Source organism: Osmia lignaria, chromosome 14 (genome assembly GCF_051020975.1).
Source record: "Osmia lignaria lignaria isolate PbOS001 chromosome 14, iyOsmLign1, whole genome shotgun sequence".
NCBI lineage: Eukaryota > Metazoa > Arthropoda > Insecta > Hymenoptera > Megachilidae > Osmia > Osmia lignaria.
This window is the reverse complement of record NC_135045.1, coordinates 872,023-899,753: the sequence shown is the minus strand read 5'-3', so window position 1 is coordinate 899,753 and position 27,731 is coordinate 872,023. Positions and strand designations below refer to the sequence as shown.

The following is a 27,731-nucleotide window of genomic DNA, read 5'->3' as shown; positions in this document are numbered from 1 at the left end:
TTAATTCATCGCACGATTACGATTGCAATTATATGTATTTACAATGGTATTCTTATAAATGATATGGTATTCTCTATGGTTCTCCGTGGTTTGGTCACCACTGTTATACACTAGAAATTATTAAATTGAAGTGATGCTTGTAGCGAAACGACGATAACAAGTGTACGCATATATATATGATAACGGACAACCACTCTATTACACAATTCATCCAGTCATTCAGTTAGAAGACCTTACAGAAGCAACAGCTACTGTGGGAATTAGTGACAATAGGAGTGTAGATCAAGTGTGCATAATTGGTTGCTTGATTAGTCGACTTTAGCTTTTACTTCATCGAAGAAAGAGATATGAGCGTAAATGAAGAGACGAATCCACCTGTTTCCTTTCCTATCAAACCTCCCGGACCACCAAAAGTATGGAGAGTCATTGAAACTGTTATAAAAGGGAAGGAGAATGCACCGATAAAGTTTTCTATTCAAGAGATACCCGAGGACAGGTACGACGAAGTAGCTGATTACATGTGCACTTATTTTATTCCTGATGAGCCTATGTGTAAATGCTCAAGTAAGTTATTATTATTTCCTTTTTATCCTACTTGATTTATGGTGTACTAATTGATGTCAATTACCCAATTACCGCTCTACAGTAGAAACACGATAACACCACTAATTAAACGCAACGTTAATTTTCCTTTATTTTCCAGATGGAAAAAATGATCCAGAATTCGCAGAAAGTTTCCGAGAACTATGGAAAAAGGTACTGAAACATGGTTTATCCATAGCAGCGTTTACAGAGAATCCTAATGGTGGTAAACCGATAATCGCAGCAGTTAATGTACTTGTATTCTGTCATAAGGACGATAAAGAGGATTATGCCGATTCAATGGTGATTTTCATTATTATTCTTATATCCTCCGAAATGGTTACACTCTGTTTAAATACGTGAAAATAATTTTCAGCCGATAAAGCCAAGACGTATATTGGATGTTGTATTAGATATAAGCAAGAAAGCCCAGGTGTACGAGAAATACGGTGTTGATCGGTATATGGGTGCCTTTGGACTTTCTGTACACCCTTCGTATCGAGGATCTGCTATGGGCGGTCATCTTCTTCGTGCCAGGTACGTAAAATCATAACAGGCTAGAGCATTCGACGTTTTCATAACATTACACGATATATGTTTATCACAGAGAGGACGTAGGACGTGAATACAATATCGAGGTAACGTCTACAGGATTCACTTCGCCTATTTCACAGAAATTGGCCGAACGATGCGGCTTCGAGACCCTGATCGAACAAAATTACGAGGAATTAGTGGACGAAAAAGGAAATCTACTATTTCCGGGCATCGAAGCGAAGACGTTGAAAATAATGGCCAAAAGATTATACTAGCTTTGTACCTGTGAAAGTATAAATGATATCTTTTGGGATAATAATACGTTAGATTTAGGTATCGAAATATAGATGTAAAAAGGATGAAATGAATTTGCAAAGAGGATTACATTTAAGTAGATGTAAGTTTAATCCTTCGCGATCGTATTTACCCGTACCCAAAAATTTTAATCCTTACCGAAGGTACGAGTATCTTTCTAGTTGGAATTATTTTTAATTTTCAGATACCCCTATCACCAAAAATCGTGAAAAATGAAACCTTTATTATATTCAAAATTAATTTCAACCATTTTGACATGGGTACCATCTTCGTTGGAACGTGGGCAGATTATAAAATCTCGTGAAAATTAAATTTTTATGATATCGGAATATTAGGGTCTTTCTATCTCTGGAAATTAATGGAGAATTGAACGGTGTTACCGCATACACCACGCGTGACATTCATCGAATTTCAATTGTTCACCGGTGTCTAACTGTTGTATCATAGGTGCACGCCGAAAATACAGGTGAACGCACTTCCGTTCGTTCCGATAAGCAGCGACATTCGAATGCATCCGAGATACACACAGGTTACGAAATTCGGCTGGCGCGTTCGTGTCCCATCCCTGGCGAAATGTGGGCAACCAGTGAGTAATTCGATGCACGCTCATTAACGACTCATGCTGCGACCCACCGTTCGATAATCGAGCCGGACAGATAACAACTTCCCGACACCAGTTTCCCGCTCTTCTTTATCGCCATAATTTTTCTTTCGAATTGATTCTCTCGAGCAGGTACCATCGCGAGCGAACTAATGATCTTGACAGATGGTTGCTCACAGCGTGGGAGTAAAAAAAACACGAGTTTCCTGATGTTCTAAATGTCGAGTTTCATTGGCGAAATTTTAACGTTCGCATCGAGGATGTTCAGTAGTGTACGTGTTGTCGATAATTCACAGTGACGGGTACGTTTTCAGGTGACATTTAAAGTCGTGACTTTTTTCTTGTTTTCAAATATTTTTTACAACTGTTCAATCTTATAGGATGTAGCTTTACATGACATTGATTAAATGTTCCATTTAACCTTGTTATCGTCGTAGATGATACAAGGTTCAGAATATGTTTAAAATAAATACCGTTTAGTCAACATTATCGGTATCGTTGATTAATGTAACCGATTGATAAAATGAAAATAAGCACGTAAATCTAACTTTAAAAACGAACACTCATGATCGATTCAACGCGCATGCGCGCGTTACTCGTACTTCGCTATAGAGTTACCGCGAAAGGGCAGACGCGTCAGTCGCGTTCGGCGCGTCGTACGAGGAAGTGTGTTCTCGTTCGTTTTCATCCCGATTCCTTCACCATTCGTTCTCGTCCTGTTTACATCGCCGATATCACATCACTCCTTTTCCTGTAACTTTCGCACAGCCGCCAATCGGATGACACGACGATCCGCGATTAAAGAAGGATAATCAAAAATGTACCCGTCTTAAAAAGCGGCCCAAGGATTCTTGTCGAAGGTGATAAAGCCACCGCGGCATATTTCTATTTTTTTTTTTATTTTTCTCAGATTGTTTTCACGAACAAATAGCTTTCCACGTTATAGTGTTTGCTTCGTAATTAACGTAGCTACGCTCGTTTGTTCTTTTTATTTCCTCCTTGATAGAGTTCTCGCACTGGGATTTAAACTGACGTGAGACCAGGGATCAGGGGATTAAGAGGGAGAAGTGAATTGATTTTTGTCAATGAATTAAACATTTGTCAATGCATTATAATACACATTTCATTTTCATTCTGTCAACGTGTTAATATAGATTCAAATTTAAACTTATCATATAAAACGAAGATTTATTTGCATAGAAAATATTTTAAAAAGTTATAACAAGTATTATCACTGTATTCCTATTTCCGAATCGGGATTGCAATACACGTTGGAATAGCTAAAGGTGCTTGAAAGTGTATACATTTTTAACAATATTCTGGAAAATCAAATTTCTTCATCCCCGGTTTAATTTCGTTTCATTCAAAGTCCCAGCTAAAATCGTCATCATTTTAGTCGTGTCTCGATAATCCAAATGATACTATTAATAAATTTGTGAACAAATCTCTGTCCACAAAAGAAGAGAAATAACGAATTTTAATCGTGCTTCGAAATCTAAATGAAACTTTGGACAAACCTCCTCGAATTTCGGTCCACTTTTTCTGAAAAAAAAAGAAACTTAATACATTTAATAATATTCTGTGAGAATCAAAGCATTTACCAAAAAAGAAATCCGTAGTTTTCTGAAAATAATCTTGCGATCAGAATTTTTGATCAGCTTTGTAGAAGCTTCTACTGTTTATTTTACTGGGGTTGTCTATACGCTCCGCACACTGGCTTTAAACATGAAGATTATTTTTATTAAAAAGTTGATGAAATAGCATAGATCAAAGCTGGCGGAAATGTTCTGCAAACTTTGACATTTTTTTTCAGTTTATTTCTCGTGGTTAATTCTACGAAACTTTTTCATTGATGTGAAAATGATGTGCTATTATATGTACATAAAAAATAGTATCTTTTCGTATCTGTACAATCTTCACAATTTAAATAAATGGACTATTGTTCGAGCGAAGCAGCATTGAGTGAAAATACTGTATCGACTGCAAAAATAAAGGCATTGTATTTTTTTGTTTTCTATCGAGTCGATACGTGTGTCCAATTGAAATCTGATATAAATTGAGGGAATTGTTGCGCGTACAGAAAATGTTGCTTTTTTAAATATACCTCGGCCGAAAACAAAAATGTTTGTTAATTTGGAAAAGCAATGAAATGGAAGCCGTGAAAAGGAAAATTAAACGACGATGGTGTACGAATTTTGTATCTTTCGTCGGGTCCAACGTTTCGTATATTTATGTACGTCAAAGCGATATGAAATTTTGTATATTCTCGTAGGCGGAAAAGATTTTCCAGATGACGAAGAGGAAATATCTTATGATTCTGTTCGCAATCCATTGTTTATTTAATAATGCTTGACCATTTTCTGCTAGCAACTTGTTGATCATCGTACGGAGATTTCGAGTAGGTAGTTGTTTTTCTGTTCACCGACTCTTGCAAAATTATCCACGGTGTACGTGTAACCGGTGTAACGAAATGCTCCCGCGTAGCACGAAAACGTTATTTCTGCCGGAACAGGTTCTTCTTTCTCGAGTCCTGATTTTTCAGAATCGCATTTGCAAGCGGTCACGTTGCGACCCTTTGCACACCACGGGCATCGTTGCCATTCTCTTAATCGTTACGAGTTTCATTCACCAAACTTTATCGAACCCTCAATCGATAACCGAAGCGTGAAAAAACACTTTTATTGAAACCATTCAATACAAAATATTAAATTATGAACACTGAATTCACCGCTGTATAATGTTCTTTTATTTATTTCCACCGATAAAACACAGGTGTATAGAATGGTCAGAGTTATCCAAATCTCTCTGTGTTTAATCATTTCAATAGGATTTCACAAACAGTAGGTACCGAGATCCATTGTTTTTGTCCATGAATTCATTGAACTGAACGTATAGCACGCTTCTTTTGAACCCTTGCTTTCGTGGATTACTGTCAGGGTAACTTTGATTGAAGCGTGCATTCTAAAGGTACTTTTGTCGATTCTATTCAAATTTCAGCTCAGTGAAAGTTTTTTAACACAGGATTCTTTGTTAGTTCCCGGTTCTTACAATCAGAACTGACGGTCAATTTATTTAATTTACTCCAGATCGATGAGATGAATTATTTTTAGGAGAAAAAATTGACGGTGAAAATACAAGCAAAGAGAGGTTTAACGTGGAACAGAAATAAATGTTCGTATTTTTCATTCCATTCGCAAATATACAAACAAACGTGCATTGTTTGTTTATTCAGATTCGAGAATACCGTGAAAGAATGTTCGAGGCACGATTCATAAAAAATTGAAGAGACACGTGCGAATCGTTTGTTCGCGAATCAATCGAATGATCGATCGCGGAGAGGATGAAGTCATCGGACACTTAGCCGGCTTACCTCTCGTCGCCATGAATTTTTCGTGGCAGCTTGTTGGAGTGAAAACTTGAAGCGGCGATAACGATAGAAGAGCAGGAGGAATCGTTAGAGGACGCGAACGACATGTCCGTGGAACGAAACGTCGAAGAAATCGATCGGAATGAAAATGGGAACCGCACGGAGAACCGCTCTAGCTACCTTCCGGAATTCTTCAACATCACTTTGCCGGACGTCAACGCGACGGACGAGATCGACTCTTTCTACTTTTACGAGGTGAGTTAAAGAAAACATCGTGCCCTATAAATATAAGACTTTCGAAACCCTCGAGACGGCTAATCATCGACCTCGTAAATACTGACAATAAGGTTGAGGACAACCCTTCAGGTATGCGAAGGCCGTGGAACATTTTATCGAAGCGCTCCAAATCTACCCCTAGTAGTCATTTTTCAATTTCTGCGCATTATAATTATAAAAATACTATTTCTGGAATTGCAATTTTTCTTCTGGTTAAACACCGGAAGAACGTTATCACCTACGCGACATCATTATCATTGACAATGATTAATTATCGTATCCCTTTGCTTCGATAAAGCCCGTTAGTAATTTTACTGCTATCAGACAGAAAATAATGCTCGCGAAAAAAATGTTATGAAAATATTTCCGCGTCGAGCGTACTATCAGCAACGTTTGGTGTAACTACGACAAAGGAAGGTCAAGAGATGTTTATGGTAGTTTTCGTAGGGACATAATGGAAAACTGTGATAAGGACTTCGTTTCATCGCGATCTCAGTCGACATAAATTTCCTTCTGGGTCTCTTCCATCGTTCAAGATAAAAGAACCATATTTCACGCTTGTGACAAAGCTCCAACTATGATAACCGATCGGGTAAGGGGGTCGTGCTGAAAGTTTTGAGAATTTGCCGTAATCACGTTTAATCCTCCATGACAGGCCGTGAATGATACGCATATTTGAAATACGTAAAGTGGCATGGTAGTCCTCAAAGAGTGACACTCTGGTGACTTAATAAAATAAACAAATTTCTAAAAGACGAGTTCGTCGAACCCTATAAACGTTCCGTAGCAAGCTACAAATATTCGACTGGTATTTTCGGTAGTCGTCGAAGCAATTCGAAAGGAAATTTACGAAGGTGGCGAGTTCCGAGCGTAGATAATTGTGATTCTGCCGTTTGTTAGCCGTATTTCTCGTCGCTCTATTCCCAGCTAAATTTCGAAAGCTAGCAATCGGGAGACGTGTGGCGTAGATCGAATATTAAATTTCGGCACGCACTCTGCTGCGAGAAAGAGGGTTGTCTGCCGGCTAGCCAAAACAGCCAGGCGAAAATGTCGACGTTCGAATTAAAACAGGCGCCTGTCTGGTGTCTATGGTAATTCGTCAGACACTGAACGCCATCGTTCTCTTGTCACCTGTTCCTTTTCTACTCATTCCCCTGACACGTGTCAACCAGCCAAAATTCCATCTCGAACCATTTAACCACCGAATGACAACCATTCCCGACCAATGAATTTCCTTCCCCGCTGATAAAACGAACGATTTACAGTTCGCAATCAGCCGCTGATCGTTTCGAATCAATGTCGATGTAAACAACCGGACAAAAGTAACACAGTGATTTCGATGCTTCCGTTATTTTTCATCTTATTTTTGTTCTAAAAACCGTACAAAAAACACACAACTCGCGGTCGGAAATCTCTTTATCTATAAAAATGATTGAAAGAAACATAACAATTCGTAAAGCGACGTTTCTCCTTTTTCACGGAGCTCTATAAGAACACGGTAAAACCTGGAGAAAAAGCAAAGCAACATATTTCAAGGATCGTAGCAAGATTTGTTATCGATCGAAAAGGATCTCGGTCGGTGAAACGTCTCGATTCTCCGGTGGATAGGAATCGATCGAGTTCAAAGCGATGGGTACACACTGTCCACGATGCTCTCCCGACTGTCACCAATCTCGTCCTGTCACCTGCTCGTTTCTTGTCCCCTTTCTACCAAGGTGTATCGCGTTCTCTTCTCTGTAAAATCCTCACGACCGGGAGTTCCTTCTTCTCCTCTCGTCAGCTAACCTTTGATTGCAGAAAGTCCGCCACTGGGAACTCGATTATTTTTACTAGGAATCCGAAGTCACGAGAAAAGAGGGGAAGAAAATGAAAAGAAAAAAAAAAAGGAGCTGGTTGACGTGAAACGTTGGAGAATGATAAAATTAAGCTCACAAAATGATCCGACAGCGAAATGGGAAAAACCACCTTTTCACTCGATGTTTTCAATCGAACTGTCTCGTTATATCGTAGCCGGAATCGATACTTCTCGCTTTGATTTACTACGGGATTTTCAAACAATTTCTGTCGACCGACATGCGGGATATTGGAAGAGATATTGAAAGTTTCTGGGAAAAGTTTCGCTTTTGTGAATGTTCCTGGTATAATAGTTTCCCTGTCCGGTTCATCGATCGATGAACTTATTGGAACGTGTCGAACATTTCCACACTCGACGGAAAATACCCAAACTTTTTGGTTATTTGGATCTAATAATGTTTCTCTTACGACACACCTGGTGCGTCATACGTTGTGTGTACTCAACGCAAGCTTTAATTAACTTTAATCAACACGAGACCGCTCTACAACCACTCGGCTCCATGTTTTTTCTTCTTCTTGCGATCTTTAACTAACTGAGGGAAGTTCAATCTTTGTGCGATGATAGTTTCGAAAGTAGCTGAAGAATCTCGAATGCAGAAAGTTTGATGAAAGTCAATTTTCTGGGAACCGAAAGCGAAGTATACTCGATATTTTTTACTAGAATTTCTTAGGTAAATTAATTAATCAACGCAAGCGCTATAACCCCGAACAAAGTCGTAAAGAACGGTCTTCATAACGCTATATGCAATTTCGGTTCTATCGAAGAATCATATCGCATAATAACCTTCGAATCTTGAGCATATTCGTCATAAACCTGATACGAAACGTATACACGAGGTGTCCTAAGTTTGATGGGACATTTATGAAGGTTGCAAAACTATCGTGTCTACGAGATGATCGAACTGAAAGGGAAGATCGTTTTAGCGAGAAACACTAATGCTTTTGCTGCTTAGCGATATTGAAATTTGAAAAAGTCTTTGAATCAATGCAATGTTGAAACATAGAAGATATTATATATATACTTCAACGCAAGTTAGAGCAATTTACTTTGTACTAAGGTACAGACCGAGCGAATTAATTATGCATGTGCAAGTACAAGTGCATCGATACAAACGATTGCACTTGCGATGAAACGATCGTTTCTAAACAAAACACCGCGATATGTAATAGCTGCAGGTGGCAATTTCGTCTCAACAATGACTTGACATTTATTCGAGGTCACTTGCAAGTAATGTCTTCTTTTGTTCATTCAGAAAAAAATATGGCATTTGGTTTAAAAAATGCGCATAGCCATGAAATTTTCAAAATTGTATTTAACTCGGTCAGAAATGCAATGCAGATTTCAATTGTAAATTATGTCACCGATGTAACATCAATATTATAAAGCAAGGGGTTAAAATCGCTCGTGAAATTGTCAGATTGCCGTCGATTTATTTGAAATCACCTACCGTCGTGTAATTATTTGTCACGATGGATTGTTATCAATACGTCCAGCGTCATTTGCCAAACTTCCGAACAAGTTGACAAATGCGTGAAATATTACCGTTCAATGACAATCGCTTTTGATATACGTGCAACCACCAATCGAACCCATAGAAACCTATCATTTGCAATGATACCACATTGCTTCTTTCGTAGCTTGGTTTGCGCTGAAAATTTACGTTACTTTGTACCACAAGGAACGATAACGGTTCTCTTAAATAATGCACGAGATCAAACGGTAACAGACATGGCGACATAACGCGATATTTACCATCGTATTTTAAATTTCCTTGGCAACTCGCAACTCGCCCGCGCTCCGACGAACATAAAATTAGACTTCTAGTCGCGGCATTAAAAATAATGCGAACGTTAAGCGAATATACTCGCGGACAGTCGGACAAGAAAGTACGCGTTCCTGAATGATAGATTCACGTGTCATCTGGTAATTTGTGGAAATGTTACTAGTTAAGAAAGAATTTCCGTTTCTCGGTCATTGAAACCCACTAGCAATCTGGAATTTCGAAATAATTGGCGCCTTTGACGAGGATAAAGAGGAGACACCGGAGGTCCATGCGAAATCATCCTTCCTATCAGAATAATCGACTCGGCTGATAAGGAATAAGATATCAAGAGGGAAGACGTATGATCTAAAGTCTAGATTCCAGACGGAAGAACATCGTCCTTTCTTTTTTCTTTTTCCCCCTTCTGTGTCTTAAACCAGCCAGGGAACTTGGAAGTTCATTCTGTCCGAGCGACCGTAAACAACTCCATCGTAGTCCTTTATCTTCTGGATCACCGGAATACAGGGGGACGCGGATCTAAACCCGTAAAAACCACTCGGCTCCTTCGTTTCCTTAGTTTTAATGCATCACGGGACAAGGTTTATTAGATGTCTATCGTGGGAACGGTCGTTTCGTATTATTTTCCAAAAAGCTTCGCCTGATTACCTGAACCCACACCTCTATGGAACAATTTATTTTTTATTACGTGGATGGCCCAAAAAATCACACCAATTTACGTATAAAAGCTATACGAAACAATGGAAGGTCCGCTAACTTCTCTCGCGTTTGACACAAATCATAGAAAATTTCGAGTTTGAAGAAATAATATCGCCTGTTGCGATGAAAATTGAAAATTCCGGCGACAACAAAGTGCTGTCCATCACGCACATTTCACCGAAAGCCTTTTCCAATGTTTTAAACGACAGGAATTGAAACATCTATTTTTTTGCAAAATTGAAAGAGTTGTTCGTGTTAACTCGTGACAGAAGCGTATGACAAATGTTTGAATGGAGGCGCCGATGAATAACTCGACAATTGGGAGTAACAATGTTCAGCTATTACGAGTTTGTATCTAAATGACTTCATCGGGTAATTTTCATTATTCAACTAATGAATCGAACACTTGTTTGCGCAACATATGAACAACATTGGACGATATTTATCGAACGGAAACGAAACGGATGTTTCCTAGAAATTTCGGCGCGTTGTTAGTACACGAACAATACAGCTGAGAAAACAATGCACTTACCAAACCGTGTTGGAGTTGCATTTAATTAAGAAAGTTCTCGATATAGTGTATACATTATCGCGGGCATGTAACTTTCTTAACCCACTTGACGTTTGCCCATTAATTTCACCCTTCAACTAGCAACGTCTCGTCCCATGATTTTACGATCGAATCATAAGTTCCTTTCCTTACCAGTCATATTCAATCGTAGAAGGGTTAAGGAAAGTTAAAAGAGGTAAAAAGGTAAAGCTGCGATGAATGGAAGGTGTCGCAGAGGGTCAGACTGGTCTGCCGTCAAAAAAGGATCAGATGTAACGTGAATCGATGACCGTACGATTCCTACGGGGGCAATAAATTGCAAACGGGATTCCTCACAGTTTCTTGTACCCTGTGTACGTTCGGAGTTAGCGATCGTTCAAGCAAGAAAAACACGAAAGAATTTTATTAGACCCGAACACCTCGGGGAAAAATCAGGGAGACGAGTTCACGAATGGTCGGTGAAGAAACATTATCGGAAAACCATGAACAACACCTATCCTCGGGCTTAATTATAAGTTAAGAAACTTGGAGAAAATTGGCACGACAAAAACAATCGTGCTCGTTCCATCGGTAGAAGAACATGGGAACTTTGAAATTTCGTCGACCGATATCGGGTCAAGAAGATAAATGAACCATCGGTAAACTGCATCGAAAGCAGAAAGTAAACAGATTAGCACGGCATCGTGGTTAACCGACGATTATTGAGATACACCGGTGGCTCGGTGGTTGAACGACGCGAAATAAGAAATGCTGTAATCTTGAAAATTCCAGCCTGTCCTCGCTGAAATGTGGCCCCATACATCAACCGGTTGTTCAGATTACACGGCGCGAGCATCGATCGACTCCCTTGAAAATTACACTGATAGTGCCGCAAACGCGTATTACGTATTCTCGCTTCGTCGCGACACTTTAACGAATACCAGCATCGGATCCAAGGGAATTTTGTTTTGGTGTACAGTCGTCCTTCTGTGTTCCGCAGCTAACGAGATTCAAAGTAGAGCGGAATGTAATAAGCCTGGAAATTTCTCTCGCAAACTATCCACTGAATCTCGATGTTCTTTCCACTCGTTGATCGCATTGTTTGTAAACCAACTGCGACACGCTTAGAAGAAGTTATCTTGAGCTTTTCGATCATGATTGACGCGCTAGTAAATTCGCGGCAAAAACGAGCGCGTCGAGGTTCTAGGTGGGAAAGAAAAAGCCAAGGGATAAAGGTAGAGTGGATCGACCCCGGAGGCTAAGTCGAGTCATATTTCTCCGTCGGTTCAGTTATAGGAAACCCTTTTCGTTAGAAAAGTGCCTACTCGCCCTCGATATTGCGTCACCCTCGTTTTTCCAGCTTTTTGTCCGCCCACTTTCGGCCGATTTCCGGGGAAAACAGAAACACAGGGGTTGCACGTGCCGGAAAACTTTTCTCGATACTTGATTGCGTCACTTGTATCCTTCGTATCAGATAATTAATTCCATTCTCTTTCTATATCATTCGAAATTAACCCCTCGACGGTGGACCACTGAGACAACGATGATTCTGATTTCATTTTCATTTTCTAGATTGCATGCTTTTATTATATTTTAGAGATTATAATTAAACACATTTATCAATCTGCGAAATAAAAATCTTCGAGAGCATCCGGAATGCGAAATTACACCCTCCAATGAGCCGGACCATCGACATCGAATTAATCACGGATGATTGAAACGTGTTTTCCTCTTCGATTGGTCCATTAATCGTTTTCATCGTCGAGAAGTTTCTGGAATAATAAATAATCAAGAGAAACTTCGTGCGCCTCATCTTTCTATAAGTTATTCAACGTTTTCCTAATTTCAATAAGCGTAGGAGGATCGCTTGTTTACCAAAGCGAATAACATCAACCACGTTATTACTAGCTGAATATTTATAACGTCATTCCGTTGTTATTCCAGATCAGTATATCTTCGCGAAAATGCTAGTTTTCCTCGGTAACAGTTTATCTACCCTTTAATCTAAATAAGAGTTTCGTCCAAGTATTCCCAGCAGCAATTTCTCTATTTGTTATTTATATTATAGTAGTTGTAAACTATGCGTTTCAATATGCGTTTAATCAAAAGTGTATTCGTTGATTCAGAGAAATTCTTGATGCTTCCTCGAAGTATTCTTATGCAGTTTTGAAAGGGTTTCCTTGTACAATGTTCCTTGAAGCATCGTACCGCGCGATTCTGTGAAAGAACGATCGTCTTCAACGATGCACGCTATTGTGTACCGGTATTATTTAAACTTTGCAGTCTGTTGCACTGTTCCCTACGCTACAAACGCATAGCGCCATTAAATTAAATATTATCGAACATCGTATAAAGGGAAAAATATTCTTTGTACCAAGAAATTATATTGAAGGGTAACGATACAATAAAAAGTTTTATTATAAGAAAAATGTCTTATGAAAGCTATAAAAATTCTATAGCAAAAGTTTTTCGATGGTTCCATTTCCGGGATCTGAAATCTTAGTTTAAAAAAGAACTCCTGAATGGTAGGACCCTGCGTCCCTAAGGTACGGTTATCGCCTAGGTATCGGAGCATTAAAACATATCCAGTCGTCAGGATAACATAATTTACATGGGAATCCACCCCAACTTGAGCTACCCTTCGGGCCATCGCTGTTTATCTTCGGGAATTGGAAAGCATTTGCTACCAGGAGATACATATAAAATGTCAATTTTCCTAACATGAGTTCGAGTCGTTTGATTTCCTGGTCAATATAGTCCTTAAACGATATCAAACTTTTTTTTTTGAAAGAAAAGTCGCATCGTCTAAAAAATTTGAAATTAATTATCCGTATCTAATTCCTCTCAGCTATTTTTTATTCGAGTACATAAAATAATCCAGAAAAAATGAAAAGAATGTTCTTCAAGGGGTGATCCTATAACCTTTTATATCTCTTGAAGACGAGCAGCTACAGTGTCCTACAAAAGTTTCCAGACAGTTACTTTTTTTCCTAGCACTTTGAAGAGAGGAAGTTGAGGTAAATACACAAAGTTGCTGCGTTAAAATAATAAAAGAAATTCAAGAATATCGTTTATGGGATACGAATTCTGTCGTTACTTCAATCCTAGGTGTTAATTCGTGCCATTCGCATGTAAAAGAACGTGAAGATATCGCGAACTTGAAATGAAGATCAAATTCTTTTCTATTTTTACGTTGGCTAGTCGTAAAATAGAAATAATTCTCTATTAAAGATTTAACATTTCAGAAGTTCTATCGTGATAAAAATAAACACCCTGAACGTAAAAGAAGATTCCATTGTTTCCAAGTTCTTTTTACCGCAAGCAAACGGTAAGTTTGGCCGGTCTCGAAAAGAACTTCTTAAAATCTTTACGACCGAGAACAACAGCCAAACGAGATCACAGAATCTTCTTGTTGCCTTCTCGATCATTAGAAGCGCGATTTTTAAGGAGCAATCCGAACAAAAACTGTTTCGACCCCCGAAACGGTCGCGAAAAAATGAGCGAACGATGCGAATGGAAGAAAGGGAGGAAAGTTTTAGAAAACAATTTCAGCTCTGGAATCTCGGTAACATTGATAGCCATAGAATTAATTGCCACGTTGTATTCCCTGAAAATCCCTCCAGCTAGTAATCTCCTTCGCAATAAATCTAGCTCCAAGCATTTAGCATTTACTATCGAGTATCTGTTCTCTCAAGTATTTAGTATGATAGTAATTGGGTAAATCGGTTGGTATCTGGTAAAATAGAAGACAGATCCTTCAGGGAATTCATGTGTCAGCCATAGGTGAAACGTGCGTTCAAAGTGTTCAAGTGTGTCTTACCACATACGGACGTTTCCCCTGTGCCAGTCAACGTGTTAAGTAACTTCTAACAGGCTGCACAGAAACCTTTCTCCACCAGCTGTACTTAACTGGAGCGCAGGATTTGTAATATCGAACCAGAGGTTTGGAATATGATAATTACCTCGTTATCCTGGAATTTTCTTTCAGGATAAAGAAAAAAAAAACCCAGAAGAAAAGCACGTTTCACTAACAACAAAATGATGCACTTTATAATCCTTTACATTTTGATAAACTTTTTCTTTATAAGATTAATTTGCCATTTCTCGTACAGGATCTATTTGTCCAATTACTTTCTCATAATTACTCAAAGAGGAAATCTGCAATCCATTAAAAATATTCTGTTGAATATGAGATTGAAGATTTCTGTTTGTTACTGAAACGAAATTTTAATCAAATTTCTCTCTTGTTCAAAGAGAGACTTGGGTTTTAAACTTGATGAATTTGTAACGTGATACAACAAAAAATTGCAGAAAGAATTTTTTGCAAAGGACACGTTTAACACTTTGAAGTACAAGCATCGATGGATCCATCCTTTGACGATAACAATCCACCTTCACTTCATCGAATGACTCTCTACCTAGAAAGAAGAATAACTTATGAATCTTATGGTAATCGAGATCATCTTTCAGGTTGCTTTATGAAACGAAATGTTCCCTGAATATTCCATATTTTATCCTTTTACCCTCCCATGTACCGGTTCAATTAACAACCCCTGCTTAAGATATTCTGTGCAATTTCAAACATTCACCAAATGGATGAACTTTAAGATAAGTTATCTCAATTATATAATTGTTGAATGAAATTAATTTTTTATAACGTTAGTATTCTTAAAATGCTAAATCGATCCTCGAATGGCCAAGTTGGGTTAATTACGATCCAGATCTCTAAAACGTATTGCGCTATTATTATATCAGACTGGAGTAAAATCTGATTAGTGATTAAAAAGGGCTATCTTTCCACAATAAAAATATCTCTTCTCTACAGTTACCGAAGAACGTCTCAAGGTTATATGTATATGGAAAAAAAAATAAAATTGATGGTGCGATAGGTTTATGTATGAATGGTAAGAAGAGGATTCAGTGTGTCTGAATGAAAAATGTATTTGAACAAAAGTAATCTCGTGATTTTTCCGACTGAATGTATAAATAAGGGAAAGATTTCTTCGTCCTTCAACTCGTGTATAATGATCCAGCATGTTAAAATTGATGTAAATATAATCCCTGCACTTACAACATGTTTCTTGATAGACCAGACTTTAGCTGAAAATCTAGAGAGATTGAAACGTGAAAGTCTATCGCGAACGTGGTAGTAACGAAGTAATTCGAGTCCTTGCTTCAGAAAATCACCGAAGGGAGGCAGAGGACGACAGTTTCCTCCTACGTACATAAGTACAGGTCAACGACTGACTTTTCATCTCAATTTCTGTCGACGAGAGCGTGCTACAGCCATCCTAGTTTCATTAGATTTTTCGAGGAAACGAGTACGATTCTCCATCTACTCTCATATCGTACTCCTAGAGACAGTTAATGGAAGTTAAATAACAAACTCTAGATATTTTCTTTCGTTGTGTATACAGGACGTTACAAAAATAGGCTCTGAATTGGCTCTAAGCAGATCAATATAGAGAATGAGTTCTATTTTTAGCTGACCAAACATAATTACATTAAGAAGATTAAATTGACGATATTTTTAACATCGTAATCTGCCAACTTTCCACTTTAGAAATCAATAGAATAGTTTCAAAGAATCGGAAATACGCGTATTCCAATAGGAAAGTCGAATCAAGTACTTACGTCTTTTCATAAATTGTGCGCACACTGAGAGAATCCTCGACAAATGTCCTAAAGTCGAAGGATATTTCGTCCTGAATAGTGTCACAGCTAGGAGAGAAATAAAATTTTCACTCTTGTACCGACGATCGTAATAAAATCTTGACTCGTCCGGAGGAATACCTGCAAGGAAAAGGAATGAAAGGGAATCCTGTGGTAGTCGATTTACTTCGTTCCGGGTTAATCCTGTGAAACAGGACGTCTTTGTGAATGAAATAACAACGGGATTGTAGCCGACATATCAGAGAATGCACAGAACTTTTCATATTAAACAAATGAACTGCGGGCAAACGAAGAGAAAACTTTTCAAATGATTATATTATTTCATAATGGATTCTAAAATCATATTTTAGATCGACATATATCGCGTCCAATTGCGTTTGCCGATATTTTCAGCCTCCTTTCGCGCACCTGCTTTCCATTCCATCGAACAAACTCGGATTATTTCTTTTTCATTTCGGTGACAGGAGATGCTTAATATTGTATCTCTGGTATCGAGCACGTTCCTTTTCATATTGCCGATAATTTTCACCGTTTACTTGGCAATAATCAATATTCCATCGAGCAGAATTCAGGAACAAGAAAAAACAAGAGTTTTAGAAGCAAGAAAAAAAAGCTTTCGCGACAATTTAATTAACAATTCCGAAGGGTTTCAACTATAAAATTTGCTTATAAGATGGTTATGGAATTTTTGCTCATTTTTCTTAAAAGTGAATTAACATCTTAAGCTTGCCCCGGTGATGCGATAAAAACTGTCGTTGCTCAAGTTTAATAAAAATTTTCGTCAAACACACGGTCGTATACGTCGCACACGAAAAAGAACGTGTTAACTGGAGGAATTACGATAACGTGAAATTACATGTAGCGGATTTTTCAAGTTATAGATCGCATCTGTTCGTAGTGGATTAAGGATATTAATGTCACCCTTAAACTACACCCGGGATTTCTTTCGCTGTCGGGTAAGTGTTGCCCATCACGTACAGCTGCGAAACGGGACACTAAATCAACGGCTATTTTTTTATGAGCCGCGAAATTACACGATAATAAGAGCAACTGTGTCGTAAAGCATTCGGATCCAGTGCACAATACCGGATAATGGAAAAATCTCGTTTTTAAGTACACTTTATTGTTACCCTCCTATTGTTAGTCATACGTACGAATTATTCAGACTATTCTATTTCTCTTCTCGTTAGGAATTTCATTTCCAATAAATCTGATAAATCAGATACGTCCTTCGGGTACGAGTGATGAATGAAACTTTTGATCGGTAAGGTACACAGGAATACCGTTCTTTGTCATAAAATAAAAGAAGCTGAAGCCGTACGTTTGTCAGGACGACGAGCAGAGGGAAATAAAGGAAGGCGAAAGTGGTAGTTACCCGGGCCTTGGTTTTCGTCGATTCGGCGATATTTTCCTGACAATGGGACGAAGGTAATTCGACGTTCAGGAAAAAATACGCAGCCCTCTAGCAAAGTCGTATAATCCTTGAATGGAGCGTCGCTAAGAAGGGGGATTTCAAGGTGTACATTGTACCTGGGTACATTAAAATGTAGAAGCGACGTGGAACGGCAAGTATTTTTTTATTAGTAATCGTTTGGCATGGTTGTCTATAGATAGTTGCAGCGTCAGGTGAGTCTCCACCTGTGAAAGGCGTGGATAACGTTGCACTGCTGACTTTTCTTAGCTCATTGGTTCGCGCAATGGAATACCGCCATTCTGTAGGAGAAACTAGGAGAATGGTCGTTTATTTTAAACTTCTAATTATTGGTATTAATGAATTAATACTGGAGTTAGCCTGCCACGTTGGTTCGTTAATCGTGATGGGGCATGTTCATGAAACGAAGGTCAGACCTCACAGGGAATAAGATATCAGTTCTAATGACGAATTTCGACATCCCATTCGACACGATTCGACGAACGATCAATATTAATGCACCGATTAATTTGCAAACCACGTAACATTTTAGGGAATAATTACGAGGATTTTCAAGTGATCGTTGAATTTAAAAGAAAAAAGAGAGAAGTTAATTATCATTGAACTCAACGGTGACAAGTTAAATTAGTTTTGTGAGTTACCAAATTGAACCACCTTTCCAACATATAAATTAGTTATCTGTATGCATTACCTGATCGTGTGGTAAATTGCAGTGGGAAATATAATTCTATGTTGAAAAATCAATAATACCACCAACGCAGGTTATTCCTTTCAAACGATTTAATATTTAAAAAAAATTTTTGTTTTCGTTTTCTTCAATTTTTTAATGAATATCATAGCAGGTTTAATAGAGAAACGAAAGTTTGCTTAGTTAATTGAACGATGTTGTATCGACGCGTGCACCAAACGCGAGTCGAATTCCAATTGAAACTGATTTACGATTCATAATTAAAACAGACAGGTGTAGAATTAGCGAAATAGTGCCATTGAATTGAAACGATCGCATAAGCCGTTAACAATGCCAAGTAATTGATTTGCGTATGGTTTCTGGCAAAAATATAATAGCTGCTCTCCTGGCTGCCTTTAAATTAACTAATTGTCTTCTGTGGAGCGATACAATTAACCCAATTACGAAACCATTACTCGAGGGAGAAACTTTTGTACAATTATACAAGATGATTAAATAAAGTCCTGAAAAACAAATGTCCCGTTTCGTTCTAATTGAAAATTTAGTCAAATATAAAATCAATTGGTAAAGTCTGAAACAACTACGTTTCTACGTGCCCGATGGCCATTTCAATTTAATGGTCCCTGCAATTACAATTTCAATTAGATGGACCAGTTGATAATCAGTGCAGGATCCTGGAGTTTAATCGAATGTTTATCCTGCGCAATGTAACGTAAGGTAACGCAAGTGCGTTCTCGCTCGATGCAGCTGCTTCCCCATAGAATCCGCAACCATAAATTGCTGTCTTAACGATCCTCCCACTTTTGCAATGGGACTCCAACATGGGCGTGTTTCGAAATCGAAACTAATAATCTCATTGAATCCAAAGAGTCCAGATTAAAAAATAACTCAATTGCCCTAACTAGGATAAAATCATTGGGAAAGCAATTAAGATTACACAAGATATTTTAACCGAACGGAACAGAATAATGAATAGTATATATTGATTTTCCATAAATGACCCGTGTCATCGAACAACGAGGAAATATGCTTTGACCAATCGCGAGCCTCCAACTTTTCTCTATTTTGCGGTTGACATATTTCAAGATTTACGCAGCCTTTTAGAAGTTTTAATAAAAACCGACCGGAAGTTTTTCTCTCCGGTACAGAATGAAACGACATTCAACTCTCGTTCTGTAGTTTGTTCGGCTATAGAAATGAATCCCTTTGTCGTTGTTTCCTTCCGGAACTTTGAACTCCGCGGCGATAAAGGCGAATTTCTTGATGACTGTGCTACTTGACATGCTAATTTGATCCCGGAAAGATGAAGTATAGAAAGCGTTATAATTTCATACTATGTAATGCAATTGCGCTTAATTTTCGCATTAACCTCTTGACCTAGAATCTGGCTAAAGTGATAAGCAAGCCAATGGGCAATGATAAATTTGAATCATCAGATACACGTGAAGAAAGATCTGATTTTGTCTTGCAAAGTAACTTCAATTTCTTTTTCCCCCTTTTATTTCACTCTCCCTTTAAAAGCAACTAATTAAACGTTTCATCTTTAACGAACCACTCTGTACATATATCCTTTGAAGGGTTACAATACTTGAACTTTTCTGGCCGCCCGTGGAGTGGTTGAATCTGAATTACCATTTCGCATTGTTTTTTGTTTTACCTCCTTGATTGCTTGCAGATTGCTTGTTTGCTCGCTTTAATAATCCTGTCATGGAGAAAGTTTCTCAGAATATATTGGTACGGGTTCTAGATTGACCCACCTGGAAACCGAGAAGTTTCAAAACGTTGATTGGAACAGTAGAAATAACCGTATTTAGTACGGCAAACTATAATAATTATTCAGTTTATTGTTTCCAATGAGCTAGATACAATTTTAATGACACTCGAAACCTTCCGTCCATCTGTATTCCTTTAATTGTTTGATACCTGTAATTAATTTTCAAATTTAAGCCTTCAATTTATTACCTTGTGTAATTGAATATTGCTTCCTCGGCTGTTTTATTAATTATTGATTACATCGCATTTGAGACGTCGGTCTTAACCGGTGGCCACCATGGTGGCAAACGTGTTAACGACCATCGATCCACCATCGATCCATGGCTCGTCCGGATGCATTGCGAAACTTTGACATCGCCTTCGGTGACGTTCCTCTTACTCGTAATTATCCCGCTAATAAATACCATGTTCATCGGATAGGCGTTGATTTATGACGGTAGCCCGATTGGGCAGCCATGACAGCGATTTCAACGGTGAAAAATGTCTGCGTTCGCACAATCCCTTTGTCGCGTGCCCACGCAAACGAATCAATTAACAGGACGATCGTGTTTTCTCTTTAACGGATGCTCCTAATATTTTAATGATAATTAAAAAAAAAAAAAAATGGTTTTTCTTGTTGCAGACGGAACAATTCACTGTGTTATGGCTACTATTCGCGATGATAGTGGTGGGCAACATAGCGGTGCTAATTGGCCTCCTATGGGGCAAACGTCGAAAGACAAGGATGGACTTTTTTATCAAACAACTGGCGTTTGCAGGTGAGTTGTTCGAACGATGCGTCGAAAATTCTGCTTTCATTCGGGAAAAGGATCCCCATAAATGGTGGCGAACAACGAACTGGATATTTTTAACTTCGATTCCGTTCTCGATGTTTTTCAAATAGAAGAGCGTTAAATTTACTACTTCTTCCAAGTACTTTGTAACTGCACGACTCGCGAACGATTTGCTTCTTATGCTTGCGGAAAATGGAAGAAAGTGGAGGAACGAAATCGATTTTCGACCATTTCAACCGAACGTCATTTTTCGGAATACTAAATTTGAAATACTTTTATGATCGTTGAGGATTATAAAAATTTTATTAGCCGAAACTTGTTAAGAGACTTTTAAATCGTGAAATCCCGTTATATTTTTGACATTTCCAAATGCTCCACTCGACAGGCAACAAAATAAACTTTTAACTTTGACATTTTTCAAATCCATTTTATATATTTTCCTCGGTTCAGAAGGAGGAACCAACGGATGCAAATATCCTTCCAGAGATACGAAAGTCAAGCTTCGTGGCTATAAAGATTTACGTTCCGTTTAGAGTTAGACGCGCGGAGACAAGCTTTACGCTCTCGTATAGATGATAACGAAAACTTTGACTGGTTCATGGACCTACATACGTGCGGATGGTAGCTCGTCCGCATAACGATTCTGTTTCAATCCTTACAAATCCTTCTTTCCCTTTCTTCCCACTTTTTATCCACCGCCATTGTGTTTCTCTTGGTATCCATTCGCGTCCATTGTCCTTGGTGAAAAGCGCGGCGCCAGAAAGTAAGAAGAAACGATCGTAACTCGATGGTGGTTTTGGTTTGTTACAACCTCGTACAAACTCACTTTTCCAAATGAAATGAAACGAGATATACCCCGAGTCATTGAACTTTTACGTTCGATAGAGTTAATACTAATAATATGACTGGCGACTTTTGAAAGTAACTTTCTTTCGAAGCCGGCAATTTCTGTCAAGAATTTACAACAGGAAGGAGCTTTATGTTTCTAGAAATACTAAACGGTTGTAACTCAATCGCCAGAGGCTGTAAAACGTCACTTGTGAAAAGTATATATGTAGACCCTTGAAAAAATACGAGAGATGATAATATAGAAGCTAAAGGACGTAAAAGCTCGCTTGTTCTTTCGACGACAACGAGTTCACGTTCTCAAGCTCGTAAACGCTATCGATGCAACACACCTCTCTATATCGAACAATTTTTGCTCCTTCTACAGGAAAGAAAGAAAAAGCTAGGGTGAAATCGTTCCGCTTCTTTTGCCATCTATTTCTCTTGAAATCGCTTTATCGCGACCATTGTTCTATGGAAAGGAACTGGGTCGAAAAGATGAAGTGGAAAAAAAACAAACAGTGAAAATCCTTTGTACTGTTGGAACGAAGACACACTATTATATATTTGAATTTGTTAAATGAAACAAATCTTATTCGACATTGAAAGTTTTGAGAAATATAGATATGCTCGAAATGATTACCAGCCCATCACCAGTGATAAGTCCAAATCGAGTTTCAATATCGGAAGAAATATGTACACCGTCCCGGATTCTGTTCGAATCCCAAGGGAGTCCCTAAAATGAAATCTCATCACGAAGGGTTTTTTTTACGAGTAACCAAATGGCACATCTAGAACTCGCAGTACTCGATACGACATCCCTTTAAACTGCTTCTTTATAGGCCTTCCCGCCGCGCGAAAAATCACGCGGTTCGTAAAACGCGCGTTTCCATCGTCAGTTCCCTTCCACGTTGAAAGTGGGTAATCTCTTATATATTTGCTGCAATTAAACTCTTCGGCATTGAACGTGCAGGAAAAAAATGTTGCTTTCAGTCACTTGTAGTTTAAGCGCCCTTGTGCACGGATCGCTTACAAATTGAAATTTTATAGCGTCTCCGCAATAATCGATTTTCATTAGCTGCAAATCAGATTCTCTGGTTATTCGCTCGTAAAGGAGCGAAAATTTCGACAGCTTTTAGCCACTGGTTTCACCTGCTTAATTGCCCGCATGCAAACGACCCATTCGCCTTTAAGAACAGACATTCCTGGCTGTACCGCATTCCTTTCATCTTTTATTTCGCATTAAAGAAGATGTTTGTATATATTGTCTTAATATGTTATCTTTAACCAGTTTCAATCTCGTTTTTATTTTATGTTCTCCAGTTTATGTTACTTTCGGGTCGATCGCCTCTTTCCCAATCCCGAATTTTTATTTCCTTGTTTTAACATCTTAAGTAAGTTTTATTTGAATTTTAATACATTTTTATTCAGACTTTTAAGGGCAACTTTGTAAGCTTATCGTTAATGAAAAGTAAAAGGGTTAACGAACCGTGTATCTTTTTCCAGACTGTTCATTCATTGGTGAATTAAGTGGTCGTTGGTCGTTGGAAAGCTGTTATAATAATAGCTCTTGTTTTCGCGATGAATCACTTTACTCGGTTCCATATATCTTGTTGCAGATTTATTGGTCGGCTTGATATCCGTGCTAACGGATATAATTTGGAGAACGACGGTGACCTGGCACGCGGGCAACGTAGCTTGCAAACTGATACGATTCATGCAAGCTGTTGTTACCTACAGCTCTACGTACGTACTTGTCGCTCTGTCGATCGACAGATACGATGCCATCACCAGACCGATGAATTTCACTGGCAGGTGTAAGTACATTATTGACCCAGATATCCTGTCAAATCGAAATCATATAAATTCTTGTCGAACCGCTCTCGTTTTCGACACCAAGTAAACAGTAACGACATAACAATTTCGCTGAGTAAACACTGCATCTAACAGCTTAGTTAGTTGCATTCCATTTCAACCACGATATTACTATTGTATAATTCAAACTATGCACGAAGGCGCGAAAAGGGTTAATATCTTCCTCTTAGCAGGAAATTTCCTCCATGGTGCTCGTCCGACCGAACTGCCGCATAATTTAGACTTAATCGGGAGAAGCTACAGCTAAAGCGGTGATTTCGCGGAATCTGATTAACACCCAGGATATTATAATGCATGCATATAACTCGAAGTAATAACGTCGTTTCCACGTAGCTGCGATAAATCTTCGACGAATTGGTAACGAGAATAACGGGTTGGTTGTTAGTGACATACGATTTCGAGGAACTTTCTTTATTGCATCGAACGTATATTCGCGTATCTTTCTCTCTCGTTTTTCTCTATAAACCGCCAGCTGTCGCGGAAGTTTCGCGGCTGAGGAAACGAGGAAACTTGGAGACGCGAAACTTTCAGTTACCCTAGACTTTACGTGCATCTGTTCATTCAGTTTAGAGCGTAAAATGAGCCGTGACATGAGAATTCTATATTGAAAGCAGCCGTTCGTTTTACAGATATTGAATTTGAAAGGTATCGAAAGATCGCCGAAAGGCATTTAAATTTTATCATTTCGATCAATAGGGTGGAGAGCTAGAGCACTGGTCATCGGTGCCTGGAGCTTGTCGGCATTATTCAGTGTTCCAATCATATTCCTGTACGAGGAGAAACGGATACAGGTAACAATTATAAAATTAATTAAGTTCGTCGCGTGTTAGATTAGCGATTCCCTCAGCCTACTGTTGCCTAAGCGTTAATCACGATGGATTTTGTTGAAACGTGCTATGATTAGTGTATTTTTGTTTGTGAATTGGTCGTACTACGAGCATAATAGACAGGATCGTTTACCAGGGGAAGACACAGTGCTGGATTGACCTGGGCTCTCCGTTGCAGTGGAGGATCTACATGAGCCTGGTCAGCTTTACCCTCTTTATAGCACCTGCTCTGATAATAGGGGGCTGTTATGCTGTGATCGTAGCTACTATATGGTCACAAGGTGGAGCATTACGCCAAGGACCTACCAGGGACACCAGGAGGGCGTCTTCCAGAGGGCTGATCCCTCGAGCGAAGGTCAAGACGGTGAAAATGACTCTCGTCATAGTATTCGGTAAGCGACCACCGTATCTTTAAAGATGTTACGATATTTGAAATTCGCAATATCGTGAAATTGGTTTCGTCGAAAATTGCCAATCTTGGAATTGTAACTTCGGAGGGTGTTAAATCTGAAAAATACTTTGTTTTTCTTCGAATCTAACGCACAGTTCGACGCAAGGAAATGACGTTCGAAGGCGACACAGATTTGCCGGTGGCAAATAACGGAAATCGAACGGAATTATTTGCTGAAAGTAAGTAACCTCGGGACACGAAGGAAGAGATGACGAATCCGAGTTGTATTTGTCAAGCACTGTTGTAGAAGTTTCGAGTTTCTTGTCGCTCAAAGTACCATCGTCTTCGCTTTATTCCTCGAGGGAACGGGTTTACGTGTGCCTGGAATTGCCCGGACTAATCAGATTCGCTTCTCCACGATGGCCGGACAGAAAATTTCCTCTTTTTCAGCTCTCCCGGACGATCGTTTCCAACGAAACGGATCAAACGAGCAGGATAGCCTCTGTGATTCCGAACGGCTCCCTTTGGCGCGCTTTGAAACCGACAAAACTATAAAAATGAATTGCGTCGCCTGTATAATTTTCTCCGATACAATCGGTATTCCTTCTTAACATTTTATCCACTTACGACTATACTAATCGTGAACGTTGAATTTTCCGCCCCAGAAAATATCACCGTTCTATTTCTACCCATTGTACGAAGAGTTAAGTAGTTAATTGTGGAAACACGTGTAACCTATTCAGTTCGACAAACCCTCGAACAATGGCTTAACATTTCTCCCGACCACACAGCAGGTTTCGTACAATGAACTCGTTCATTCGATGCTTTTACCTCGTTACAATCGGGCCATTAGCGGCCCAAATATGCTCGTTACCAGGATAAGTGATCGTTAAAGAACCTGATCCGAATCTCATTCTGTTTATTCCGATGTTTGAGGAATCTAGGTGATTCTAGGGCCAGATAATTCTGTTAAAATTTTACCACTTTCTTTTCTCTTTCCTACCGAGTAAATAGAAGTAGGTACGTTTGATAATTGAATCAGCGACGATACCGGAATGAGGTGTACGGCGGAAATAATAATTGGAGATCAAAGGATCGCAAGAAGGATTTCGAGTTCGTTAGACGTCGAAACGTTAAAAGGATTCTGCTAGAGGTTTCTTGATAAAGAGTCGTAAGATTTCTAAGCTAGCAGACAAGAGAGCAAGGCTCCTCGTAAAGCATTCGATTCTCTAACAATTCTTCGTCTTTCGAGTAGCCTCGCGAGAAGATGAAAGTCCCGGATGCTTGGTTCACCTCGTTATCCGCAATTGCTTCCGATTATTCGTTCACCGGCACCTGCCATCCGATCCTCTAACTCGAGCATTTAACCAATTCTCCTTGAGCTGGAACCTTTAATCAGTCGCCTTCCTGTTTGCTCAGACAACACCAAGCAAAAGTTCTTTGCTCCGTCATTTTCCTTCTCGCATTCCATCTTTAAACTTGGCTCTTATTATCAAACTATTACCAGAAAGGTTTAGGTTTCTCTTCAATTAAAGAAAGAAGGATTTTAGAATAAGAAAAATTTAATTAATATCAATTACCTCGCGGTAAAATCCTTCTTTCTTTCTCTACTGTTTCAGTATTCATTCTCTGTTGGAGTCCGTACATAGTGTTCGATCTCCTCCAAGTTTACGGTTACGTACCGGAAACACAGACCAACATCGCGGTGGCCACGTTCATTCAGAGTTTAACGCCATTAAACTCGGCTGCCAATCCGATCATATATTGCCTCTTCAGCACGTCATTTTGTAAAACTGTACGGTGAGTTGTCAAAAACAACGGGGATACTTGATATTATTTAAACCCTTTAACCGTTTGCGATAACAAACGATGCCTGATCAGTGAAATTAATCATTCGATACCATCAAGAATCTAGCTGTAGGTTCTTGTTCGATAGAAACATGCAGGCGATCACCTGGGTTTCTGGATGGTGTGCGACGAATCCTCATCACTGTTTCGGCACCGGTGGTCCAAACAGTAGCAGCAGAACCACAGTGACAACCTCGCTGACAGCACACTCGTCGCGAAGAAGCGGTCACATCGCGATGCTACACTCCACCACCAGGAAACGAGTCATGGTATCTTTAGTATAAAAAACGAACGATGCAAGCCTGCTTCCTGTCCAATAAGATCAACTCTCCTGCCTAATGAGAGCTTCGAAGAAGCTCGACAACGAGTATTAAGGTGGGTATCCGCTTGTCAAGAGTGCTCCTCTCTTCGAATCCTTCAGCGTCGTCAACCGATATGCAAATATATCGTTTTTCTTTTTTTCTTTTTTATATAACTGATACGATATTGGAATTTGCAAGCGTATACCCACCTTTGAACGTCTTTCGAATTATGTCTTATTTAATTTTCCTAACAAATTGATAAATGTCGTTGCTATACAAATATGATATTCGTTTTTACATTGGAAACATAATTTGGGAGACGACGTTGTATGTGTAAAATAGATTTTCTATTTACGTAATCAGTATTTCAGGCCTGGTCTTCTGTGTCGGCAAATAAATGTCTTTCATCTTCCATCGCACAGTGATCCAACTCGAACAATTCAATTATTATACAAAATTCCAGGTATAAGTTACACTACCGTTCAAAAGTCCTTTGGCTGATACAACGTTGTTAGGGTTAACAGGTGCCCTAATTCTAAGACCTTCGAAGCGACATCGTAAAAGTCTGGAACAGAAATTCGATTTAACGAACAATCATATAAAAATGGTGATTCCATGGAATAAAGCACCCGTTCACAAAGATTCTGGGGGATGAAAGGAACATTAGCCTGGCAATCGATCAGCCTACGTGGAAAATGATACGCTCAAAAGTATAACATGTACATATATACATAACGAATGAACGACAGCTTCTGTGTATATATACATTACGTATGCGACCATAAA

The 27,731-nt window shown here is 38.9% G+C and overlaps 2 protein-coding genes across 4 annotated transcripts; both read left to right on the top strand.

The window, feature by feature from the left end:
• The first annotated feature begins 347 nt into the window (after positions 1–347).
• On the top strand, positions 348–1,391 carry LOC117609189 (arylalkylamine N-acetyltransferase-like 2). Its single transcript, XM_034335201.2, has 4 exons — positions 348–564; positions 704–885; positions 959–1,119; positions 1,190–1,391. Exons 1-4 carry the CDS (start codon positions 348–350, stop codon positions 1,389–1,391), a joined length of 762 nt encoding a protein of 253 aa, XP_034191092.1.
• On the top strand, positions 1,381–27,731 carry CCAP-R (Crustacean cardioactive peptide receptor). 3 transcript variants are annotated; one of them, XM_034335189.2, is made up of 9 exons: positions 1,381–1,513; positions 1,616–2,892; positions 5,265–5,654; positions 20,727–20,862; positions 23,322–23,519; positions 24,274–24,368; positions 24,541–24,796; positions 26,415–26,595; positions 26,732–27,731. In XM_034335189.2, the coding sequence occupies exons 3-9, from the start codon at positions 5,505–5,507 to the stop codon at positions 26,925–26,927; spliced, it is 1,212 nt and encodes a 403-aa protein (XP_034191080.1). In that variant the 5' UTR covers positions 1,381–1,513; positions 1,616–2,892; positions 5,265–5,504; the 3' UTR covers positions 26,928–27,731. The 3 variants fall into 3 exon arrangements, with proteins under 3 accessions (XP_034191080.1, XP_034191081.1, XP_034191079.1); XM_034335190.2 differs by having other exon boundaries at positions 1,394–2,892; positions 24,583–24,796; XM_034335188.2 differs by having other exon boundaries at positions 1,394–2,892.

Excerpts from the sequence above, each read along its gene's own strand:
- LOC117609189 (XM_034335201.2), top strand. The coding sequence starts at position 348 with ATGAGCGTAAATGAAGAGACGAATCCACCTGTTTCCTTTCCTATCAAA. Across the intron at positions 565-703 it reads GCCTATGTGTAAATGCTCAA|ATGGAAAAAATGATCCAGAA; the intron begins GTAAGTTATTAT and ends TTTATTTTCCAG. Across the intron at positions 1,120-1,189 it reads GGTCATCTTCTTCGTGCCAG|AGAGGACGTAGGACGTGAAT; the intron begins GTACGTAAAATC and ends TGTTTATCACAG.
- CCAP-R (XM_034335189.2), top strand. The coding sequence starts at position 5,505 with ATGTCCGTGGAACGAAACGTCGAAGAAATCGATCGGAATGAAAATGGG. Across the intron at positions 23,520-24,273 it reads GATGAATTTCACTGGCAGGT|GGTGGAGAGCTAGAGCACTG; the intron begins GTAAGTACATTA and ends TTCGATCAATAG. Across the intron at positions 24,369-24,540 it reads ACGAGGAGAAACGGATACAG|GGGAAGACACAGTGCTGGAT; the intron begins GTAACAATTATA and ends ATCGTTTACCAG.